This window comes from Pinus tabuliformis, chromosome 7, assembly GCF_031772625.1.
Source record: "Pinus tabuliformis cultivar Carrire ecotype Pingquan chromosome 7, CPIR1, whole genome shotgun sequence".
In the NCBI taxonomy this organism is placed as follows: domain Eukaryota; kingdom Viridiplantae; phylum Streptophyta; class Pinopsida; order Pinales; family Pinaceae; genus Pinus; species Pinus tabuliformis.
In genome coordinates this window covers 641,965,010-641,985,854 of record NC_142293.1, presented here as the reverse complement: position 1 = coordinate 641,985,854, position 20,845 = coordinate 641,965,010, and the positions used below count along the sequence as shown (strand labels likewise).

Genomic DNA, 20,845 nt, shown 5'->3' with positions numbered 1-20,845 from the left:
TATGGTGATGAGCACATCAATATACCCGGTGTGGTGCAGGAGTCACCTTTATTAGAGACCTCTTTGATAGCCCCAGTTGACACCCTGGTGGAGAGGATAGAGCCTACTCACATAGAGCCATTTGTTGAGGGGTTGCCATCCCTGGATGAGATGCCAACAGTTGCTGAGGTATCTAGAGCCATGGCTAAGTTTACAGGTGATAGATGCCCACGATAGTTCCATCAGTTTTAGGCCGACCTCCTAGCATTAAAAAGGAAGGTCACGTTAGTGCGAGAGGCGATTCTGCAGCAGAATGAGGAGTTGGAGGGCATGAAAGCGGTTTGTGCCGAGTCCACGACCAAATTGACTCACGTTGGGGAGCAGTTGGATTCCCTACTGGTGCAGTTAGAGTGCACGTTGGAGCATGAGAGGAGCCCTCTTCGAAAATACATAGACGGGGTTGACAACATTGTTAGGTTACTTTGGCCCATTAGATAGAGGGAGATAGAGCTACCTAGTCAGGTTGTATGTATTGACTAGGATAGCGAGATGAGACGACCTGAGTTGCACAGGGTGCAACACCCGCATGTTGGGGTTGTTCTATGTGCGGCAGTTCATGCATTCGATCCCTCTCTTGGCGTTGGGTGGCGAGAGATTCTGAGTTGGTACCCTGTGGAGTGGACTATGGATATTGTAGTGGACCCTGGTGGAGCTCAGCATGAGTTTCCAGGCACTGGGGATGTTGGAAGCCTCGACTGGCATTAGGATTCGGGAGGGACCACCTATCATTTCCCATGTATGTCGATTGAATACAAATGGGATGGTGCAGTTGACCTAGCAGTTGAGCGTGCACATTCGCTAGGGGAGTCTTGGTCAACACCAGTGGTCGACTAGTTTATGGACAAACTCTTTTGGTTTTCTTGGTATGGCATTTGTACATGGGATCAATGGGTGATCAACATACTGTGGCAAGAGTTTGTCGGAGGAGGTGGCATTGGCAGGCCACCAGACTGTGCCTTGCATGGAGTTGGGGGCTCTTCACTTTTGTGTGGGGCACAGAGGACGCAGAGGAGCGGAGCAATGGTGGCATCACTGCTGACACATAGGGAGAGTCACTTCTCAGATCCCTCGGGGGGGATTTGGAGGGAAGATCCATTCATCGGCGGGGATAATGATGCAATGGTGGAGGTGATGATACTGATCGGGTGTGGCCTGACATGTAGAGACATAGCTCTAGGCCATCATATCCAGGGATGTGTGGGAGCATCTAGTGTTGAGCAGTGGTCTACAGGTGGGCATGGAGATGCATGGTGGTGTGTTGTAGTGTGTTGGACTGCGTTGCGGAGTGGGAGTGCCTCACATCGCAGTGAGTACATGCGGGGAGTGACAGGTGCAGTGACACAGGTAGGAAGCAGGACAGTACAGGATGGCATAACTATAGCCGAGGGTATCTAGCAGTGTACAGGGGTAGGCCGCGGTGTACAGTGGCATGTCCAGGAGTATTGGGATGATCGGTGGTATGTAGAGGCGTATGGTGCTGCACAACGAGGTCTTGGAGTGTTGCCTCCAGGGACACCCATGGACGGAGATATCGGGCATACCTTTGGGTGTAGTTCACCCATGATTGGTGGGGACATAGATGAGCGATACTTGATGGTATCTGTAGGGACTCACACTCCTGACCCTCTTCTACGTTACTTACAGGAACGGGCGATATGGTTGCTGTCCTTTGACACTCTGGGCATGAGCAGCAGGGTACGGAGAGCTCACCCAAGATATTTGGATGACACTTGGTGCGATATTGGGGAGACTTCTTAGCGGGGGCATCGAGTCGATGCGCGAGTTGACAACCATAGGTCGAGGGATAAGGTGATCACCGACAGGGATGGCATATCATTCATCATTGATCCTATTCCTGGGGAGCTGGTCACAGGGGAGACATGTTTCACACTTTCCACAGGGCATATTTGGATCATGCATGATCAGAGGATACCGTGTACGACTGAGATAGTTGTCCAGTTGTATCCGGCTTCCTGACATTGTATCGACACATTCTCCCGGGGGCGGGGAGCCAAACAAGTGGCAATGGTTGGCAGGAGCAGGATGGATCCACATACATTGAGTCTGTTGTGCGTATCAAATACCCATCTATTGGTCGCATTCAGCGGGTAGCTATTTGGCACACGTGGTTTCCAGTAGTCATCAATACTACACAGTGGCAGGCACCGGACAGTTTAGCATGCCTCATATTAGTTCGTGATGTATGGAGCCTATATATGGGTGGCATGTAGGGACTAGAGATGAGGGCCAAAGGGATTCCATCGGTTGTCAGGGCTATGCCGCAGTAGGTCTGCCTATGGGATGCAGGGATTCAATTGATCGATAGATCACTTGTGATGAGCGGAGTCGTGGCAGAGAGTGATATAGTTCGCTCCTGGGATGACACATCGGGGTTCACAGAGGGTTTCATCATATGGGGAGGCAGACATTCTCTATTGTTGCACAGGTTTGGAGTTAGATTTGGATGTGTAGGTCTTGCTGCCATGGAGATGCCCAAGCAGGATGTGTCTCACCTCTTTCAGTATTCCACCATCGAGTTCCAAAAGAGCAGGATACTGTTTGCAAACAATGGGGAGTATGACATAGTTAGAGTAGCGTAGCGTCAGCATGGTGGCACCACTCTGGGACTAGCAGGGAACTGGGGCATCACAGCTCTTCACAACTCAATAACCTTTAGGTATGTGCCGACTATTGCAGGGGGAGATCATACAAATCTTCCATTGGGCTTTAGCGAGTCACTTATGGAGCAAAGTACTTCTGGTACTTGCACCGGGCAGGATAGTGAGTGGAGCGAGAGGAGCTTCATGTTGGACAGGATGGCCTGGGATCTTGGTATTGAAGGATTCTTCCATATCAGGATAGTGCTGAGGTTAGGAACAATTCAGTGGCACATCTGGGACCCTGGCACATGTTGCAGTGACAGTGGGGAGCAACAGTTAGAGAGGATGCTCGTTCAGGCATTGCTTGAGGACAAGCTATTTTTGGAGCATTGGAAGAACTTGTCGGATGAGGATGCCACCTGGGAGGGTGAGCACATATTGGAGGCTGGAGCACCCATCTTTGAGGCTGCTTGAAGGCAAGCAACATTTGGGAGGGGAGGACTGCCATTTCCCTTATCAAACACATTTGTAACAGGGTGTTGCTACACAATTTTGCACAATTTTGGCCAAGGAAGAGAACCCATCATTTTTGACTTAGGGACTTAGGATGCAATTCGACTTAATTTGGGGGCCACCCACGTGGGAATTCAAATTGGCCCATTCAAATAGCTTGGAGGGAAAGTCAAATAGGTGGATGGAAGGGCCCACATGAGGCAAGGGAGGCCCAAGGAGTTATAAGGAGGGAGCAACTCTCATTTTGGGATTCATTCATACATCTTGCAAACAAAATCACTTGACTGTTCACTCTATTGTTTAGCTGAGTCAACCGATTGTTTAGCCATGAATCTCTCAAGCGGGAGATTCAACTACTACTTCGGGGGACCATCCGTGACCGCCCTAGAGAGGCAGTTCTACAAGGATTTCAGGAGTTCCGGGGCAGTGACATAGCACCACCAACCAACGCAGAGCAAGGAGTGCGTATTTCTGGGTAGCCAGGAAACATGCAGAGGGAGATTGAGGCAAGCAGAGATCTGATTGATTTTCTAGGAGTTGGGGAGCTGAGGTAGCGACATTAGACCAGTGTTCTTGCTGAGTTTTACAGCGAGCATTCCAGCAATTCGAACTACTAGGCTGGGGGACAGCGCAGAGGCCACACAACAGATTTTCGTGGTATTTGGGAGAAGCTGAGTTGGGCCAAGAGATCATCCAGGGAGTTAAGGATTGGATAGCACGGGTGAACTCACCATTTTGGAGAAGTTTTCTGGTGGATTTACAGGCAATTTCCAGCAAGTCGAAATTGGCAGCTAGAGCTGAGTTGAGGCTCTGAGGGGTTCAAAAATCAGAAGTCTAAACCAGCTAAAATCCTTTCTAGGTTTTTGACAAGGATCCCTGTTGTCGCACAGATTGTCACGACAATGCTCAGACCGGGGGCTGTCACTCTGATCCCCGATCTCTCCGTTTAAGCCGTCTCCCGAGGCTAAGAGGGGTAGACCCTATGGGATGAAGGAAGACCAACTGTAGATCAGTTGGGTTGGGAGACACAACAAGGCAATTTAGCACCTGATTGATTTTATAAATTTAATGGACCAGTGCCTTATGTAGTTAATAATTAAATGATTATTTATTAGATGTTGTAGGAATATGAACCATGTAAAACAATCATTTATCAAATAACCCAAGCAATGCAAGATATCCAGTAAATTCACAATGCTTTAACGATGATCCAGCAATTTAAAATCTAAAAGATTAAATGCTTTATATAACCATGCAATTTTAAATGTTGACTAGCTAGTCTTCGGAAGAAAATTTGAGCACATTTAGCCATATCAAATATCACGAAAAACTTTTCTTTCAATTTTAATTTAAAAGTTTAAAACAAAATTAAAGTCCTAATAAAATTGAGATCTAATCTAAACTAAACTAAAGGGACCTTTTATATATATTTTATATATTTTTTCATTTTATATATTTTTATATTTTTAAATGAAATAAAACTGAAAGAAAAATGACTAATTCTAAACTAGATGAAAATTAAAATATATTAAAAAAAATCTAATTCTAAAAACTAAGATCTAACTTAATAAAATCAAAGTCTAATCTAATTTAAATCTAAACAAAAATCAGACTTCTGGATTTTTTATATTTTTTGATATTGACAAAACCAAACCAAAGTAAAAATTTCTCATCATTAAAACTAAAGCCTAAATAAATAAAATTTAAATCTAAACTATAAAACAAAAAGGCCTAAGGATTACCTTTTTTATGTTTTTGGGAACTTTTTTTATTTTTTATTTTATATATTTTTTTAATCAAAATTTAAACTTAAATAAGTCTAAAATAAAAAACAAACCATAGCATTAAAACTAAAATCTTTTATTTTTAATTTTTATTTATTTTTAATTTTTAATTTATTATTATTATTATTATTTTTTTTAGCTTTTTGATATTGAAACAAAAACCAAAACTAAATTAAAAATAAAAATTAAACTAAACTAAACTAACAGCTAAAACCTAACCATGTTACATAAATAACAATGAAGAAAACAAATTTTGCTTTTTTGATTTATTTTAAAGATAAAAATAAAATCTAATAAATCAAAAACTAAAACTAAACTTTAATTTTAAAATCTAAAATCTAAAAAGCAAACAAAATGAAAATCTCTAAACTAAAACAAAAATCTAAAATTAAATTAAAGCTTAGCTCAAGAATTAGATTCATTGTTCAAGTGGCGACTCCACTTCTTTCATCTCTTAATTTTCTTGAGCATAGATCTCTTTCTATCATCCATTTGGTCCCTCGTTATTCATCATGGATTATTCGTTTAAACCATGTCATTTTACTGATAATCTCCATGATGTTTCGGAAGTGGCCATTTCTAAATTACCTTTGTTCTCGGGTGGTGATTCAGTTGCTGTTAAAAAGCATCTAGGCAGGTTTACTTGTATAATGATCATGTATTGTAGATTTCCTAAGTATAATCATGAAGATGTCAAAATGCGTCTATTTGTCCGTTCTTTAAAGGGTGATGCTTTGAACTGGTTTAATAATTGTCCTGAAGATTCTTTCACTTCTTTACAAGACATTATCGATGCTTTTAAAGATAGATATGGTGATCCAGATAGCTTGCCTTGTGTCCCTAAAATTGTGCAATAGAATGAAAGTAATCTTGTAAAAGGTCCAGCTATTGATGAAAGATTTCAAGACAATTCTTCATATCAGAATGTGCCATCCACCTGTACCATTGCAGATCAAATCCATGATAGTGGAAAAGCAGGGACAAATTGTAAAAACAGTGTTGACAATGAAAAGGAAGATCAGAAGCAAATTATACAAGAACTAATGCGGCGGGTAAAAAATATAGAGATCAATCAAACTAATTACGCCAATGATGTGAGAACTTTATGCACCCACCTAGAAAAATATAATAAGGAGATGGAGATCATGAAAATTAAACACTCTGATTACATAATTGACATGCAAAATCAGCATGCTAAGGAAATTGAGGCCATGAAGACTAATCATGACACAGAAATTAGCTTTATGCAAAGCAAGTTATCAGGCTTAGAGGAAAATATGACGACCATGAAAGCTAATCATGATAGGGAAATTAATTCTATGCAAAATAAGTTATTGACCATGGAAGAATACCATGCCAGGGAAATCAGTGCTATGAAGGTTGAACACTCTAGTCAGATGGATGCCATTACAATGCAGGTTCAAAAATTTCAACAGCTGTCAGAGGATGAAAGAAACCAGGGAACGTCAATACATCAGGAGCCTCCTTATCTGTTACAGCAAGCTCCATCTTATTATGAGATCCTTTGTTCCATTGAAAAGTGAATAATTGAAGGTGACCTGGATAAAAGGGAAATTAATAATCAGATTGATGCTCACACAATTAATCCACCAGTCATTGAAGATCAAGTTATAACTCATGGCACTTGTGGGATTGATCCATCATCCTTGACAAGGCAGATGCAAAATGAAGAAAGACATGTCACACATATCTTACATACTTCATCTGAGAGTTTTGAAGCAGAAAGTTCCACGTCATCAGTGATACAGCTTGCCACGAAGAAAAAGCGCAAGAAAAAGAAAATGAGAAAAAGATTTGATGCATTAGACGGTCGCGAGCAGCTTGATTTTCGGATAGGGAAAAGTCCTACGGTATGCAGAATTGGACATGGCACATCCGAGAAGCAGCCGACAGATTTGCCTGAAAGCAGGCAAATGCTCAGTAGACACTATATTGAACACATCTGATGCCATGGGGCATCCTCTGTATTTCTAACCCTACTCGTTGTTTTTTTCAGCATTTTCATTTTTGTTTTAGGATTAGATTTACTTTTTCATGTTGTTAGACTAGTTAATAAATGAAGAGCTTATATCTTTCCTGTACTTAATGTTATATGATGATTTTTTGGATGGATGCTACTTATACTTTGTTGTGTGTTGCATGGATGTAGATTTTGGATTCTCACATTCCTACAGTGCAGCAACGTGTCCCCAAGCGGAGCCAGATGTTGACCACTACGTGTCAACTACCCATAGCAGTACACCCCCTTTTCTTCGCAAAAGGGATAGCGCTTGATCGACGTGTCTGTGCCATTCGACAGTCATCATCGACCTGATCATGTTATGTTGTAAACCCAGTCTGCATGTGTAAATTGTAAATAATCTTAGTAGATCTGAGTCATGTATGTAAATTGCCTAGGTGGACCTAATTTTCTAGTGATAATCTACGTTCCGGAAGGTTTTTTGTCTCACCAATCCATGATCGGCAGAGTTTTCCTTCAGCCTAACCCCAAAGCTGGAATGAATTTTGTCATTAGAATCTTGGGGGAATCCTAGTGCGTTGATCTGCTAGATTATATTTGGTCGCAGAACTGGGTGGTCTATGAGGGTCTATGTCAAATGGGTTTTCTCCCTTGAGATGTAAAATTGTAAAAGTCATGATGTAAAGTGTTTTGAGGATTAGAAAATGTTTTAATCCCCTCATAAGTCCTAAGTCTTAGGTTAGGTGATCTTTTCCAAAGGGCTAAGTTCCAGGATCCAAAAATAAAAAATAAAAAAAAATAAAAAGTAAAAGATATAAATAATAAAAAAATTAAAAAATTAAAAATAACTAAAAAATAAATAAATAAAAATAAAAAAAATAATTAAAAAAAATAAAAAATAAATTAAAATTTAAAAAATAAATTAAAAATAATAAATAAATAATTAAAAATAATAATAATAATAAAATAATAACAAGTCAAAGTTTTGAGAAAATAAATGCGAGTTTTAATTTTTTAATATATTAAAATTCATTTAAAATTTCGACGGATGAGATTGAATTAGATTTTGATCCTCATCGACGGTCGAGATCATTTTGACATGGATCACTCGAACTAGCCGTTGGGAATTTTTCCTTAAATAGGGTGCTAGGGGTCATTTGAGATCAGATTTGATCTGTGAGTCTTGTGTTGAAGAAAGCTTTCTTGTAAACCTTTTTTTGTGCAAATAAAGAAAGACTTTGGGGTTGAAATCTTGCTGGTGTTACTCTCCTAAAGTGCTGTAAGCTGCTTTATTTTCTACATAATTCTGTTTTCAGCCATTGGTAATAGCTTGATGTAGAGTGATGTTGAACACAGGTATCTTGTTCACTTACTAGGGTTTGAATGGTAATAGAATTTCTGAAGTAATGGCAGGTATCTCCATTGGATCTGGAATTTAGTACTGTTTTTTCCCTCTTTATTGATGGTTGAAGTGAGCTGTGCAGGAAATCTAGATTGAGAAGATCAGTGGGCGTTTGGGGAAGTTCTCGGCTGAACCAACCAACTCCCGCAAAGCATTTTCTTGAAGAGCCCAACCAGTTTTAATTCTGGGTCTATCATTTTAATTTATCTTTTGAATGCATGAGAAGTTTTCTGAAGTGCCTCATAGTAAATCTAAAGTTCTGAAAATATTTTAGTGGATTACTGACAAATCTGGCTATTGTAGAGTCATAAAGCTGTAATTATTTAGTTAAATTTTGGGTTTTGTCCTTGTATATTTTGCCTCTGGTTTTCCTGTTTTTGCAGATTGCAGGAAGAGATTTCTTGTTGGAAGCCAGATCTAGGCCCTGGGGGTAAGATCTGGCCTCACAACCAATTTTTGCAGGGTTACTGTTTTGGCTGTCCAAGGGTTTCAACTTCTGTTACTTTTAGATCTGGAAGTCTTTTGAGAGGGTTTCATCAACAAAACCAAAGATAAGTGGCTCAAGTTATTTTATCAGGGTCTCTGGAAAGTATTTCCTTTAATTGCTGGTTGCCTGGTGGGATTTCGGCGTACATTTCAAAATTTCGTTTAGAGCCCCAGCCCTGCTGTCTGCTCCAAATTTTTCCACGCTGCTCCAGAGCCTGCAAAAACAAAAATCCTTTCATTTGCTGCCAGATTTGCACGCAGTTCTCATCCGGCTTATCCCCTCTTCTCCGCCATTCTCATTGTGCATCTTCCATCTTCCCCACGCAATTTTCTTTCCAACCCTTTCTCCTCCATCGATCCGCAAACTCCTCTCCTGCTGCGTGTGGTCTCTCCTTGCCCTCACAGTGTTGTCGTCCTACAGTGCTTGTTTCTTCCAACATTGCTCCAAGCTGCCGTTGTCATCCACTTGATGCCTCCTGCGTGAAGCATTTCCTGCCCTCACTGCAGTTCTCTTCATGCTCTGCCAAACCTGCAGACAAAATCGTTGCTCGTGTGCCCTTTCTCCTCACGTCGACTTCCCTCTACGGGCATCAACCTGGTCTCAACAACGCTGCTACATCCATTTCCTCCCTTACGTAGCTATTCCTGCATGTATCCCTCACGCAAAATCCATTTCACATCTGCCCGTAGCATCCCCAAACTCTGTCGCTCTTTCCCTTGTGCCTGCTAACCCATCCGTGGAGCCTTCCTCCTCCCATCCGTAGCTCGATCCGCCGTCGCTGCTTTCCTGTACACAAGCCTGCAGAAGATTTCGATTTTTCCTTTTTTATTATGAGTAAGTGAAGCTTAATGTTAGCATAGTTAGAACATTTTACATTTGCGTATATTTTTTATGAGAGGTGTGTTTAATATTTCAAGTGTTAGTTTTTAGATATAGTTTTGACATTTAGAAAGTTTAGTTTAGTTTTATTTTTTATTTTTTTAATAAATAAAAATAAAAATAAAAATAAAAATATAATAATAATAAAAGGTTCTTATAAATTAGATTCTGGTTTAGGATTTAGAATTTTCTAAATTTAGTTTTAATTTTGTTTAAAGTTAGAACCATAAAATATAAAAATCATAAAAAAAATTAAATAAATTTGAGTTTTTTTTTTTAGTTTAGTGGTTAGTTTTGTTTTACTTTTAAAAAAAAAAAAAAAAAAAAATTCACAAAAGGCATAAAAAGTAATCTTTAGACTTTTTATTTTGTTCTATAGTTGAGATTTATTTATTTATTTTTAAATTTATGTTTCATCTAATTAAATTTTAGCTTTTGCTTAGCTTTGTTTTGTTTTATTTGAAAATATAAAAATACAAAAAAGTTTGAAATATTTTGCCAGATTCAGTCTTGGCTCAAGGATTTGTCATGTTTGCAATATATCTTTTTCTGCTAAGGCTAAAATTTTGATGTGAGATTAAGATTTATTATTTATTTATGTGGTTAAACATGCTTAAATGTTCATTTGAAGATTAACTATATGAAAGTGATAACTGGTTAGCATTTAAAATTACGTGGTTATTTAAAGCATTCAATCTTTTGAATTTTAATTGCTGGAATATTGTTAAGCCATTGAGCATTTATCGATTATCTCGCATTTGGCAAAATTAATCTTTGTTTGGGTTATTTGATGGTAAATGATTGTTAATGAGTTCATATTTCTGCAGTATTTGATAAACAATTATTCTGTCATTAACTCCATAAGGCACTGGTCTATTAACTTAATAAAATCAAATAAGTGCTTGTTTTCCCTCGTGTCTCCCAACCCAACTGGTCCACAGTTGGTCATCCATTGTCCCATAGGGTCTACCCCCTTTAGCTGCGGGAGACAGGCTTAAACGAAGAGATCGGGGATCAGGGTGACAACCCCTGGTCTAAGTGTTGTCGTGACAATCTGTGCGACAACAATCCCAAATATAAAGTTTCATAATTTTCTAAGCACCGGAGGTGGCGTTTTAAGCCGTATATTTGCAGCAAACAGTGTAAAATCCTTGGGGATTGAATAGTGCTTTTGGTGGTCGTTTTTGGGAAGTCCAAATCGATCCAAACCATTTCTGAGTTTTTGTGGGTTTTGGTCAAGGATTTTGGGGTTAAAAGCATATAAATTTATGGGCAGTTTCTGTGCACCTTCCAACCATTTGAACTTTAGTAGAGCAACAATTTTTGGGCAGCGCAGTGCAGATTGGTGCAATAGCTGGGTAAACTTCAGCTCAACCATTTTCCTACCCGAGTTTGGTCTTTCTTGTCCTTTCAGACAAGCCTAGGTGCACCATTCCATCATATATTGTATTTGACTTGCAGAAATATAATAAAATGGCTCAGAAGTTCTCCATTTGTAGCTTTTATATTGGTGTTTGCTGAATATTTCGTTTTTGTAATTTGTTGCATGTATTATTTGCTTTTTATCACTTGTATTCCTATTAGGATCATTACAATATATATGCACATTTTCATTTGGTAGCACTGTTGTAAGCCCAAAGAATGCAAGTCAAAGCCTTGTAGATCATGTGGAGACTATGCATTATCATTTATGGTATCCTAGACCTATTATGGTCTGCCATTACCAGTCATGTTAGACTCCACTCTTAGGTCCTTTTGTCTTGTATAGGACTGGAGGGCTTAGGATGGACCTACCTGCACTCATGCTTTAGAGGAGCCATTGGTTTTGTAGGGTTGATTGGACTTTGTAGGGCCAATCTAGCCCATGTCTTCCATGTCTTGAGTGCATCTATGTCATTCCCACATTGTCATCTTTATTGAGTTTGTATGCATCCTCTAGTCTTGGTATATCATTCTCATGTTACAATTCTCGACATGGCAGTCTCACATTTCCCAACATTTCATGTTTCCCAAGGCATTGACAAATCCCCATGCATAGGATCCTAGGGGTCAAAGTTCAATAAAGGCTCAGATTACTTAGCATAATGTGTTAAGCTGCTCATTTAATAGTCCAGTTAATCAGTTAAAAGAAAAGAAATTTATGTCCATGAGTGTACTAAACTGATTCAACCCCCACCCCACCAGTTTAGTGAAGTTTCGAACATTCTTGTGGTTCCACATCATACTCATTAGAAGGGAGGTCAATTTCACTGGGAAAAAATCTTGCTAATCACTTGATGTTTTGCTTGGTGCCAACCCTCTAGGTTGACTATCTTTTATTCTTCCTTGATTGTCTTTGCCATTTCGACAATGTGTTGTCAAAAGTCTTATTTTGTAACAAACTCTGCGTTGAAAATAGACATTTGTATAATCCAACCTTTGATATTCGGAGAGGTTTTCACCTATCATGTTTATTTCAATTGGAAACCCTTTGTTGAAGTCCATTTCCACATAGATTTGAGCAATGTAGTGATGTTGTGGTTCTTAGTTTCCTCACTTTTGTAGTGGAATTTGCCAAGAGCATTAACAATAGCTCAAAGAGGGTAAACCCCAAAGTTGCAAAGGTGGATTTGGAAGTCTAACCTAAACTGGAGCCAAGGACAAAGTATCTGTCATTTGATCAAATGATGGAGTCCCACATTTCAAGCATATTCTAGATTTCCCCCAAAATCAAGGACCCAATTTTAACATGAAATCTCTCTCTTCAACTAGATCAAACACCACGATGAAGAACCCCTTTGCACAGGGGTGAATGAATGCTTGTGCTTTAACTCATGTTGTCAGAGGTCTAAAACCCATTTATGTATATCGACAAGATGTGGCCAAAGACCATTCAAATGGAAAACAAGTGGACTTGTATTGTAATGAGCCACCTTAGTTACAATATCTTTCACAATTGGAATTGAGAGTGTCTTAACCTCCTGAACCAATAAACAAGAAGGTGAACAAGGAACATTCTGCACAACATCTTTAAAAGAGGCCTTCCCAAAGATACCATTGGAAGGAAGAGGGTCAAATCTTAAACCAGAATCCAAGCAGGCCTCCACTAGCAGTCAGATATTGCTAGGCATACGAGCTCTAGAGACACCAAGAGAGGAAGACACAACCATCACTAAAGGAAAACCCGCCAAGCTATGAATGGAGCTACAAGGGTGAGAAATGATGCACAAATCAGTCAAGAGAGGAGTTGCATAGGGAAGCCACTGCCACATATACGGAAGCACACTGCTGAGAAATAACCAAACATGAGTCGACCATATCAGGGCACGAAGGGGGCTTGAGTAACTTGCACGCATGGCTAGTGTCGACCCTATCTGACACTACCATAGTCTGTCAAGGGAGAGCCAATATATAATTTATATTGTGATACAATATATCATGTAATCAAATTTTAATTTGGAGCTATCGCATAATAAGAGTTAATAAGTTTAATTTGGGGTTTGAGTTCATGCATGGGTGGGTGAGAATGTAAACATTTCAAAACCAAATTGATGAATATTATGCGAACTCCACAAAACGATGCAGTGAAGGATTCTGACAAGGTGTGTCTATCATTTGGATCAGTACATACATTTTTGGCGAGAGAATCCAAATCATCCAACACACAATTAACAATGGTGATTCAACTCTCAATCCTCAAATAACTGATATATATTTTATATGGGTTAATATTCAATGAATTTGTCCAAAGTTATTGTTTGGTATGTGCTATATTTTTCAATGATTAGCCTCATGTATTGTACGTTGTGCTAGGAGCAAGGGGAGGTCTTGGGAGGACTTCAACAGCTCCCCTCTCTCAAGGATTCAGGGGCTGTTTTTGGTCTGTTTTTGGTGTTTTTAGCCCATTGTAATGTACTCTAGTTAAAGAATCTAATCTGGGTTAACAAATTAGGGTTTTGGATGTCGCTGGTGGCAGAATCCTATATATTGTATATTAATGGTGAAGTTAATACAATGAGAGTTAGAGATGCAGCTCTATGCAGCTCTAAGCATTTGCTAGTTTTCCTGGTTAAGATTTTCCAGGGTAAATCTCTGAGTACTGTGCATGAATGCTATTGTTTACTTCTCTGTTTTATAAAGAATCTAGATGTGCTGCATGCATTGCTTTCCTGTAAAGATTTTAAACCAACAATTAATGTACCTTATTTACATTTACTTGTTTTCAATTTTATATGCATTTATGCATCAAATGCTTTGAGTGAGTTTGATAGCAATGAAACCCTTCAAATACTTGGGAATAAGAGGCTTTGATTATGTGAGCTCATGCCTTGGGAGATTGTGATCCACGTTACATTTCAAGAAGCTTTGAATGGGTTGATACCTAATGTTGTAATGACATAAACTCCAATGAGTTTCAGATTCATTCCAGATTCATGTCATTTCAACTTGGCATTGTAGTGATCTGGAACCACATTTGATGGTCTGCTGAATATCCCTTACAAATGGGGCTGAATTTGTACAAAAGTTTGGTTAATTTTACCTTGACCTTTGAAATTCATCTAACCTTAACGTTCAGACCTGGGCAACCTTGTGACTTAGCTTTGATCTTCCATTTCTAATTACAATTTCTTGATTTTTCTGAAAATGCTTCTGTTGCTTGTAATTTTTTATTTTGGATAATGTTTAGAGTCAATGCATGACTCTTAGGGTCATGAGGAATGGAGAAAGGCATGCAATGCATGGGGATAATAATGGTTGATAATTGGAAGAATATGCCAGCTCAATGAGTTTACAATGATGTATGTTTGGAAATGTGTGCGTTTCTAAATTAGGGTTCAAGTTTTAGTTTAGGAATGCCTATTTTTTGTTAAGCTGGAAGAAAGTCTATTGGTTAAGTATGCTAATGTAAATGTAGTTTAAAGATTAAGTTAGTTTTGTACTTTATAGATTAAGCCTTTCTAAGCATATCAGTGATGCCTTGACTATCTCTGCATAATTTGGGATGAATCTTCTCAAGAAATTTATTCTTCCTAAGAAAGCTTGGACTTCCTTTTCATTTTTGGGAAGTGGAATGTGACTGATGCCTTCAACTCTTCTCGGGTCTATCTTCACGCCCTCATGTGATACAATATGTCCCAGCAGTCTCCCTTCACTTAGCGCGAATTGATATTTCTTGGGATTTAGAGAGAAGTCGTACCTTCTGCACTTCTCGAAAGTCAATTTTAAATGTAAAAGGTGATCCTCTTCATTTTTTGAGAATACTGTAATATTGTCAAGGTATATCACCACGAATTTGTCCTTCTCCCCTACAAAAGAAATTTCCATGGCTCTTTTGATTTGATGGAAAATTTGGTTTTTAAGATAAGGATGAGAGAAATGATGATGTTGGTTATTGATTTATATATGAAACAATTCCAAAATGCACAATTGTTAGGTGCATACAACTTATTTTTCATGGTATTTAGGAAAGTATGTCAAATGGTTATGATTAAGAATTATTTTATTATTACCGGACAAAAACTTATTTTTCATGTGCATGCAAAAAGGTACGTGAAAGGAGTACTATTAAGGATTTTTATATTTTTACCACACAAATGAGGGGAGGGTCCTAAAGTTAATAGAGAAAATTTATAGGATTCAATTGTCATTAATGAAAATTAAAGATTATGTTGCTTTCTTGGACTTAAAAGGAGTATGTAAATTCTTTAAAACTATGTTGTTTTGTTAAGTTTAATAGGAATATGTAAATCTTAAGGAGTTCTAAAGTTACGAGAAAAATTCTAGAGGAATCGATTCTCCTTATTGAAATTAAAGACAATGTCCCTTTCTTGAGTTTAGGAGGAGTATGTAAAGTTTTTACAATTATGTTGTTGTCTTGAGTTTAATAGTATGTAAAGTTTTTACAATTATGTTGTTTTCTTGAGCTTAAAAAGAGTAAGTTTTGTGATCATCTTGTTTTAAGATGTTGAAGGATCTTTTTATTTTTCCCACACAAAGTAGGGGACGGCTATAAAATTAAGAGAGTAAAATTTTATAGGATTGAATTGGCCTGGATGAAAATTAAAGATTATCCTTCTTTCTTAAACTTAAAGAGGAAATGTGAATTTTTCAATATTATGTTATTTTATCAATTTTAATAAGAATATTTAAATCTTTAGACTATATTGTTTTCTTAAGCTTAAAAAGGGTAAGTTTTGAAATTATGTTGTGTTAAGATATTATCAAGTTTAAAATTGATATATTTAAATTGTAATCATTGTGGGGATAGAATGCTCAAAGTTTAGCGAAGTCATTTTTGGTTCCTTGATAACATTGATAATGAGTTCCTAGTTATCGTTTAATTTTATGCCATCATGTATATAAGTTTTTGGGTCTCTTTTCTATCTCAAGGAATGAGTCCTTTAGAATGCCGGTCAAGTTTTGCAGTCAGTTTAGTGTTTTTGGTAGATAGGTGATGTTTACTTTTGAGTGAGTGTTTGGCTCAATCTGTTTAAGAGGACTATGTAAAGTTTTTACAATTATGTTGTTGTCTTGAGTTTAACAGTATGTAAAGTTTTTACAATTATATTGTTTTCTTGAGCTTAAAAAGAGTAAGGTTTGTGATCATCTTGTTTTAAGATGTTCAAGGATTTTTTTATTTTTCCCACACAAAGTAGGGGACAGCTATAAAATTAAGAGAGTAAAATTTTATAGGATTGAATTGGCCTGGATGAAAATTAAAGATTATCCTTCTTTCTTAAACTTAAAGAGGAAATGTGAATTTTTCAATATTATGTTATTTTATCAATTTTAATAAGAATATTTAAATCTTTAGACTATATTGTTTTCTTAAGCTTAAAAAGAGTAAGTTTTGAAATTATGTTGTGTTAAGATATTATCAAGCTTAAAATTGATATATTTAAATTGTAATCATTGTGGGGATAGAATGCTCAAAGTTTAGCGAATTCATTTCTGGTTCCTTGATAACATTGATAATGAGTTCCTAGTTATCGTTTAATTTTATGCCATCATGTATATAAGTTTTTGGGTCTCTTTTCTATCTCAAGGAATGAGTCCTTTAGAATGTCGGTCAAGTTTTGCAGTCAGTTTAGTGTTTTTTGTAGATAGGTGATGTTTACTTTTGAGTGTTTGGCTCAATTTGTTTTTTGGAATTTATTGTTATCTTAAACTATGTGATGGTATTTCATAAATGCCTTGTTATATAAGGGGTCCCTAATAATCCTTCACAAACATGGGGAGGTCCTTATAGATGTTGAAGGGTGAAAGTTTTATGTTCACCTTTTCTGACATCCTAGAGGTTTAGTTCGAAGAAAATGTTTGGCTAAGATTGACTGTTGGACTCTATTATGCTGTAGATCAGCTATGTGTGTTTTTAACCTAGCATGAACAAAATGTTTAGTTTGCCCAATGTATGTTGAATCCCAAGAACATGCTATTTTATAAATACCCTGTGATATAATGGGATCATTAGGATCCTTACAGATTTAATGAGGTTTCTATTGGTGTTGGAGGGTGAAGACATTTTTTTAACATCTTGGTGGTGCTTCAGTGATCCTTTCAATAAGGGTAGAATAACAAATTTGAATGAACCTATGTTTGTTGATGTGATCCTAGACAAAGGAATTAGGTGAAATTGTGCTTTCTTCTTTCCATATTTTTTTTATGACATTACTAATAAAACAATGTTCTTGTTGGTTTTAGGTGACCATATCCATATCATTAACTTGAGGCCTCGTAATTAATCGATTTGGATCTTTTCCTTGGGTCATATAGACCTTGCGATAATAAATAAGATGATGGATACCTTTTGAGCCATGGAAAGAATGTAGGTATCTAGTAAGTGCATGCCTTGGGTCTAGGGGAAGAAATACTTGACCAGTTTCCTCAAAATGTGTATTTCATCCATTCACACTTTAATATATATATATGGGTAATCCTTTAGTAATTTCATTGATGGATTGGTTCGATAGTGTGGAGGGTGATATATACATATATGTGTGTTTTTTAATGGTTTTTTATGACATTACTAATAAAACAATGTGTTCTTGTTGGTTTTAGGTGGCCATATCCATTTCTTGAGCTCGCAAAGCCATTGGCTCCATTATGGTATTTATCTTAAATATGTTTGCAGTTATAATGACAACTTTTTCATCTTTTACTTATTAACATTAGAAAGCTTCAAGTGTTTATAGCTACTAACTTTTCAAACGTAAAACATTTTTCTGCAGGTACTTTGGCTTGGCACTCTTGTGCATCATATGCTATGGAATCTTTGCTTTGCTTATAGAGCTCAAGGGACGACTCTTCCCCAAATGGTTTGCTTATTCCTATCAAAGCTTGCACTATTATAAGTATTTCGAGTAAAAGTAGTGTTAAGCTTAAAGATGTTGTCTTACGTGGTTTTATTTCAGTTTTGATCTGCATTTCCTAAATATATTTATCATGGTATTCATCATTAAATTTCATGTGCCAGAAATTGAATCCAATTTAATTGGGATTAAATTTGATCATCTTACACATTGTAGTCACTTATTCTATCCATTACAGATAATCTAATCACTTTCCAATTCAATTTTATCTATAAAAATATTGTTAAAGATTATAATGTCCGATTTTGAATAAAGCACTTTAAAAGTTTAAAGAGACTTTGTCATGGGCAATAGAAACCATGGAGAATAGGGCGTTCCAAATGACATATAAACTTTGAAAATTTCAAATTAGTTGATGATATACTAACATAATACTTTGATAAAAAGATTGGTGAAGGTAATGGTCTAATACAGACAAAACATTACCATAAATTTGGGATAGAGACCATGGAGAATAGGGTGTTCTAAATGGAAAATATAAACTTCGAAATTTTCAAATTAGTTGATGATATACTAAAATAATATTTTGACAAAAAGATTGGTGAAAGTAATGGTCTAATACAAACGAAACATTACCATAAATTTGGGAGAAAGTTGCCTACGAGACAACACCATAATTCCTTGATAAAGATCAATAATTGGAGTCGCAACCTTGAAGAACATTGCCACTGAAGCCTATTATTATTTTTTCTTTTTCCTTTTAGTTTTTTCTACATATTTTAGTTGGATTCCTATCTCGACAAAATGACCCTATCCCTATATGATTAGGCTTTGTCCCTTCTTGATTGGGTACAAAGATGTGAAGTAATTGTTAACTTGAGGCTTGTAGAATAGTCGATTTGGTCTTTTTCGCGGATCATAGGACCTTGCGATAATAAATAGGATGGTTGATACCTTTGAAGCCATGGAAAAATTGTTGAAATGTGTAACTAGGTTCGGTCTTCATAATGTTTAGAGTAATCATGATTTTATATATTTGATATTAAAGAGAAAATAAATTTATTATTGTCATTCTTGATGCATGGGTTTCATGCTCAAGATAAATTTCTTTATAGTTCAAGCACCCATTGAGTGCTTCTAGGTTTGTCATAGAACTATGAAGTCAAAAGAGTCATTGTCATACATATAAGACCCCTTTGGGCATGTTGTATCTTGTAAAGAAAGCTTTTGTAGAGTAAAAAATTTCATAAAGACCCTCCAAGACCTTGTCAAGCAAGTCAACCTATAAGAAGGATCAAGTTAGCCTCATGGACAATAATTCAACCTCCTTAGAATCATATATCTAAGAAGGAACCCGACCTCATTTGGACACAATGAAAAGAAAGTTTGATCTCTAGAAGAAAGAAGCAGTAAGACTAGAAGAAAAGGACAAAAATCAAGGATAAGAAGAAGAGAAGAAAGATCGAAGTTTTGGACCTCTTTCCCTCTCTTGTGTTATGATTTCTAAAGTAACTGTTGGATTGAAATGACATAAGTTGTTGGGCAAGTCAAAGTTGCAGAAGAAACTGCTGGGCAAGACGAAGTTGTAGAAGAAGTTGTTGGGAAAGTCGAAATTGTTGGGAAGTCAAAGTTGTTGGAAGGTCGAAGTTGCTAAAAGTTGTTAGGTCAAAGTTGTTGGAAGTTGTTAGGTCGAAGTTGCTAGAAGTTGTTGGGTCGAAGTTGCTGGAAGCAGTAGGTCAAAGTTGCTGAAAAGGTTAATCAAGAAGGAGAAGTTTGACTTGGTCTTAGAGGGGTCTTTATCAAGGGTCTTAGGTCTTGGAATTCGTTATCTGGACATTCTATAATAAGAGAAGAATTCTTGTGGGTTTTCCTCTCAAGAGGAGAGGTTTTAGCCCTAGCTTGCAACCTACATTTTGTGTCCTCTTGTCTCGTTGATCTTCATAGTTTGGTAGTTGTTTGATGATAAGAAAATTAGTAATAATCAAGTGAAAGAAGAAGCTAATAAAGTTAAATAAAAATACATCACAAGTAGTTATCAAAGTAAGAGAAATCACCTAATCTAGATTTCTCAACATGGTATCAAATCTAAGGTGACAAAATAAGAAGAGGCATCTTGAAGATCATTAATTGAAGAAGGATACATAAGGGTCGAGCACAATGAGATCATCAAGAAGGACCAATCCACACATCATCTTGAAGGAAGGAACTAAGAAGAATTAAAGAGGACTACCCATCTCATTACATAGATCAACACTTTGTAGAAGAAGAAGACCTCATAGATCATATCTCTTTCAAAGAAGGACTCTACACTTAAAGCATTCTTGGGAAGCTCACACATTCTACAATCATCATCCAAGGAAGCAAAAAGAAGCATTACCATCATCATCAAAGTAATCAAGGCTATCTTTGTCTCTTGAAAAAGAGGCATTGTCACCTTTGAAGAAGGGAGACATCTTTAAGAAAGTAAGAAATCATCAAGAAAGGATATTCAATTACCAACATCATCAAGAAGGCATCAAGTTGAAGATATCATCTTCAAAAGGAGCATCTTCACTTGACAAGTAAGTATTTTCTATTTATGTTTGAATCTGCTATCAACATGACTTCATTCTGCAAGGAAAGCAACAAACTAGTTGGGTCATCAAATTTCCTTGCATGGAAAAAGATGATAGATTTGATCCTCATAGAGAATGAAGTTATTGAATATGTTAAGGGTTCAATCTCCAAACCATCTCAAGAGCAAGCTCAAGCACTATCGAAGTATATGAAAGGGGAAATAAGGGCTCAAAGAATCCTCATAGAATCAATCAAGGATTCCCTCATCCCTTATGTAGCAAAGTTGGAGAAATCGAAGGATATCTATGAAAAGTTG

The 20,845-nt window shown here is 37.0% G+C and overlaps 1 protein-coding gene across 8 annotated transcripts in view; it reads left to right on the top strand.

The window, feature by feature from the left end:
* LOC149249086 (uncharacterized) overlaps positions 1 to 20,845 on the top strand; it is a 245,136-nt gene that overhangs the window by 201,545 nt on the left and 22,746 nt on the right. For 7 of the 8 annotated variants that reach the window (XM_089458621.1, XM_089458622.1, XM_089458619.1 and 4 more), the window contains 2 exons: positions 17,723 to 17,770; positions 17,893 to 17,979. In XM_089458621.1, coding sequence (XP_089314747.1) covers positions 17,723 to 17,770; positions 17,893 to 17,979 — 135 coding nt within the window. Of the gene's footprint in view, positions 1 to 17,365; positions 17,385 to 17,722; positions 17,771 to 17,892; positions 17,980 to 20,845 lie in introns of those variants that run through there. The other variant, XM_089458623.1, reaches the window with a different exon arrangement.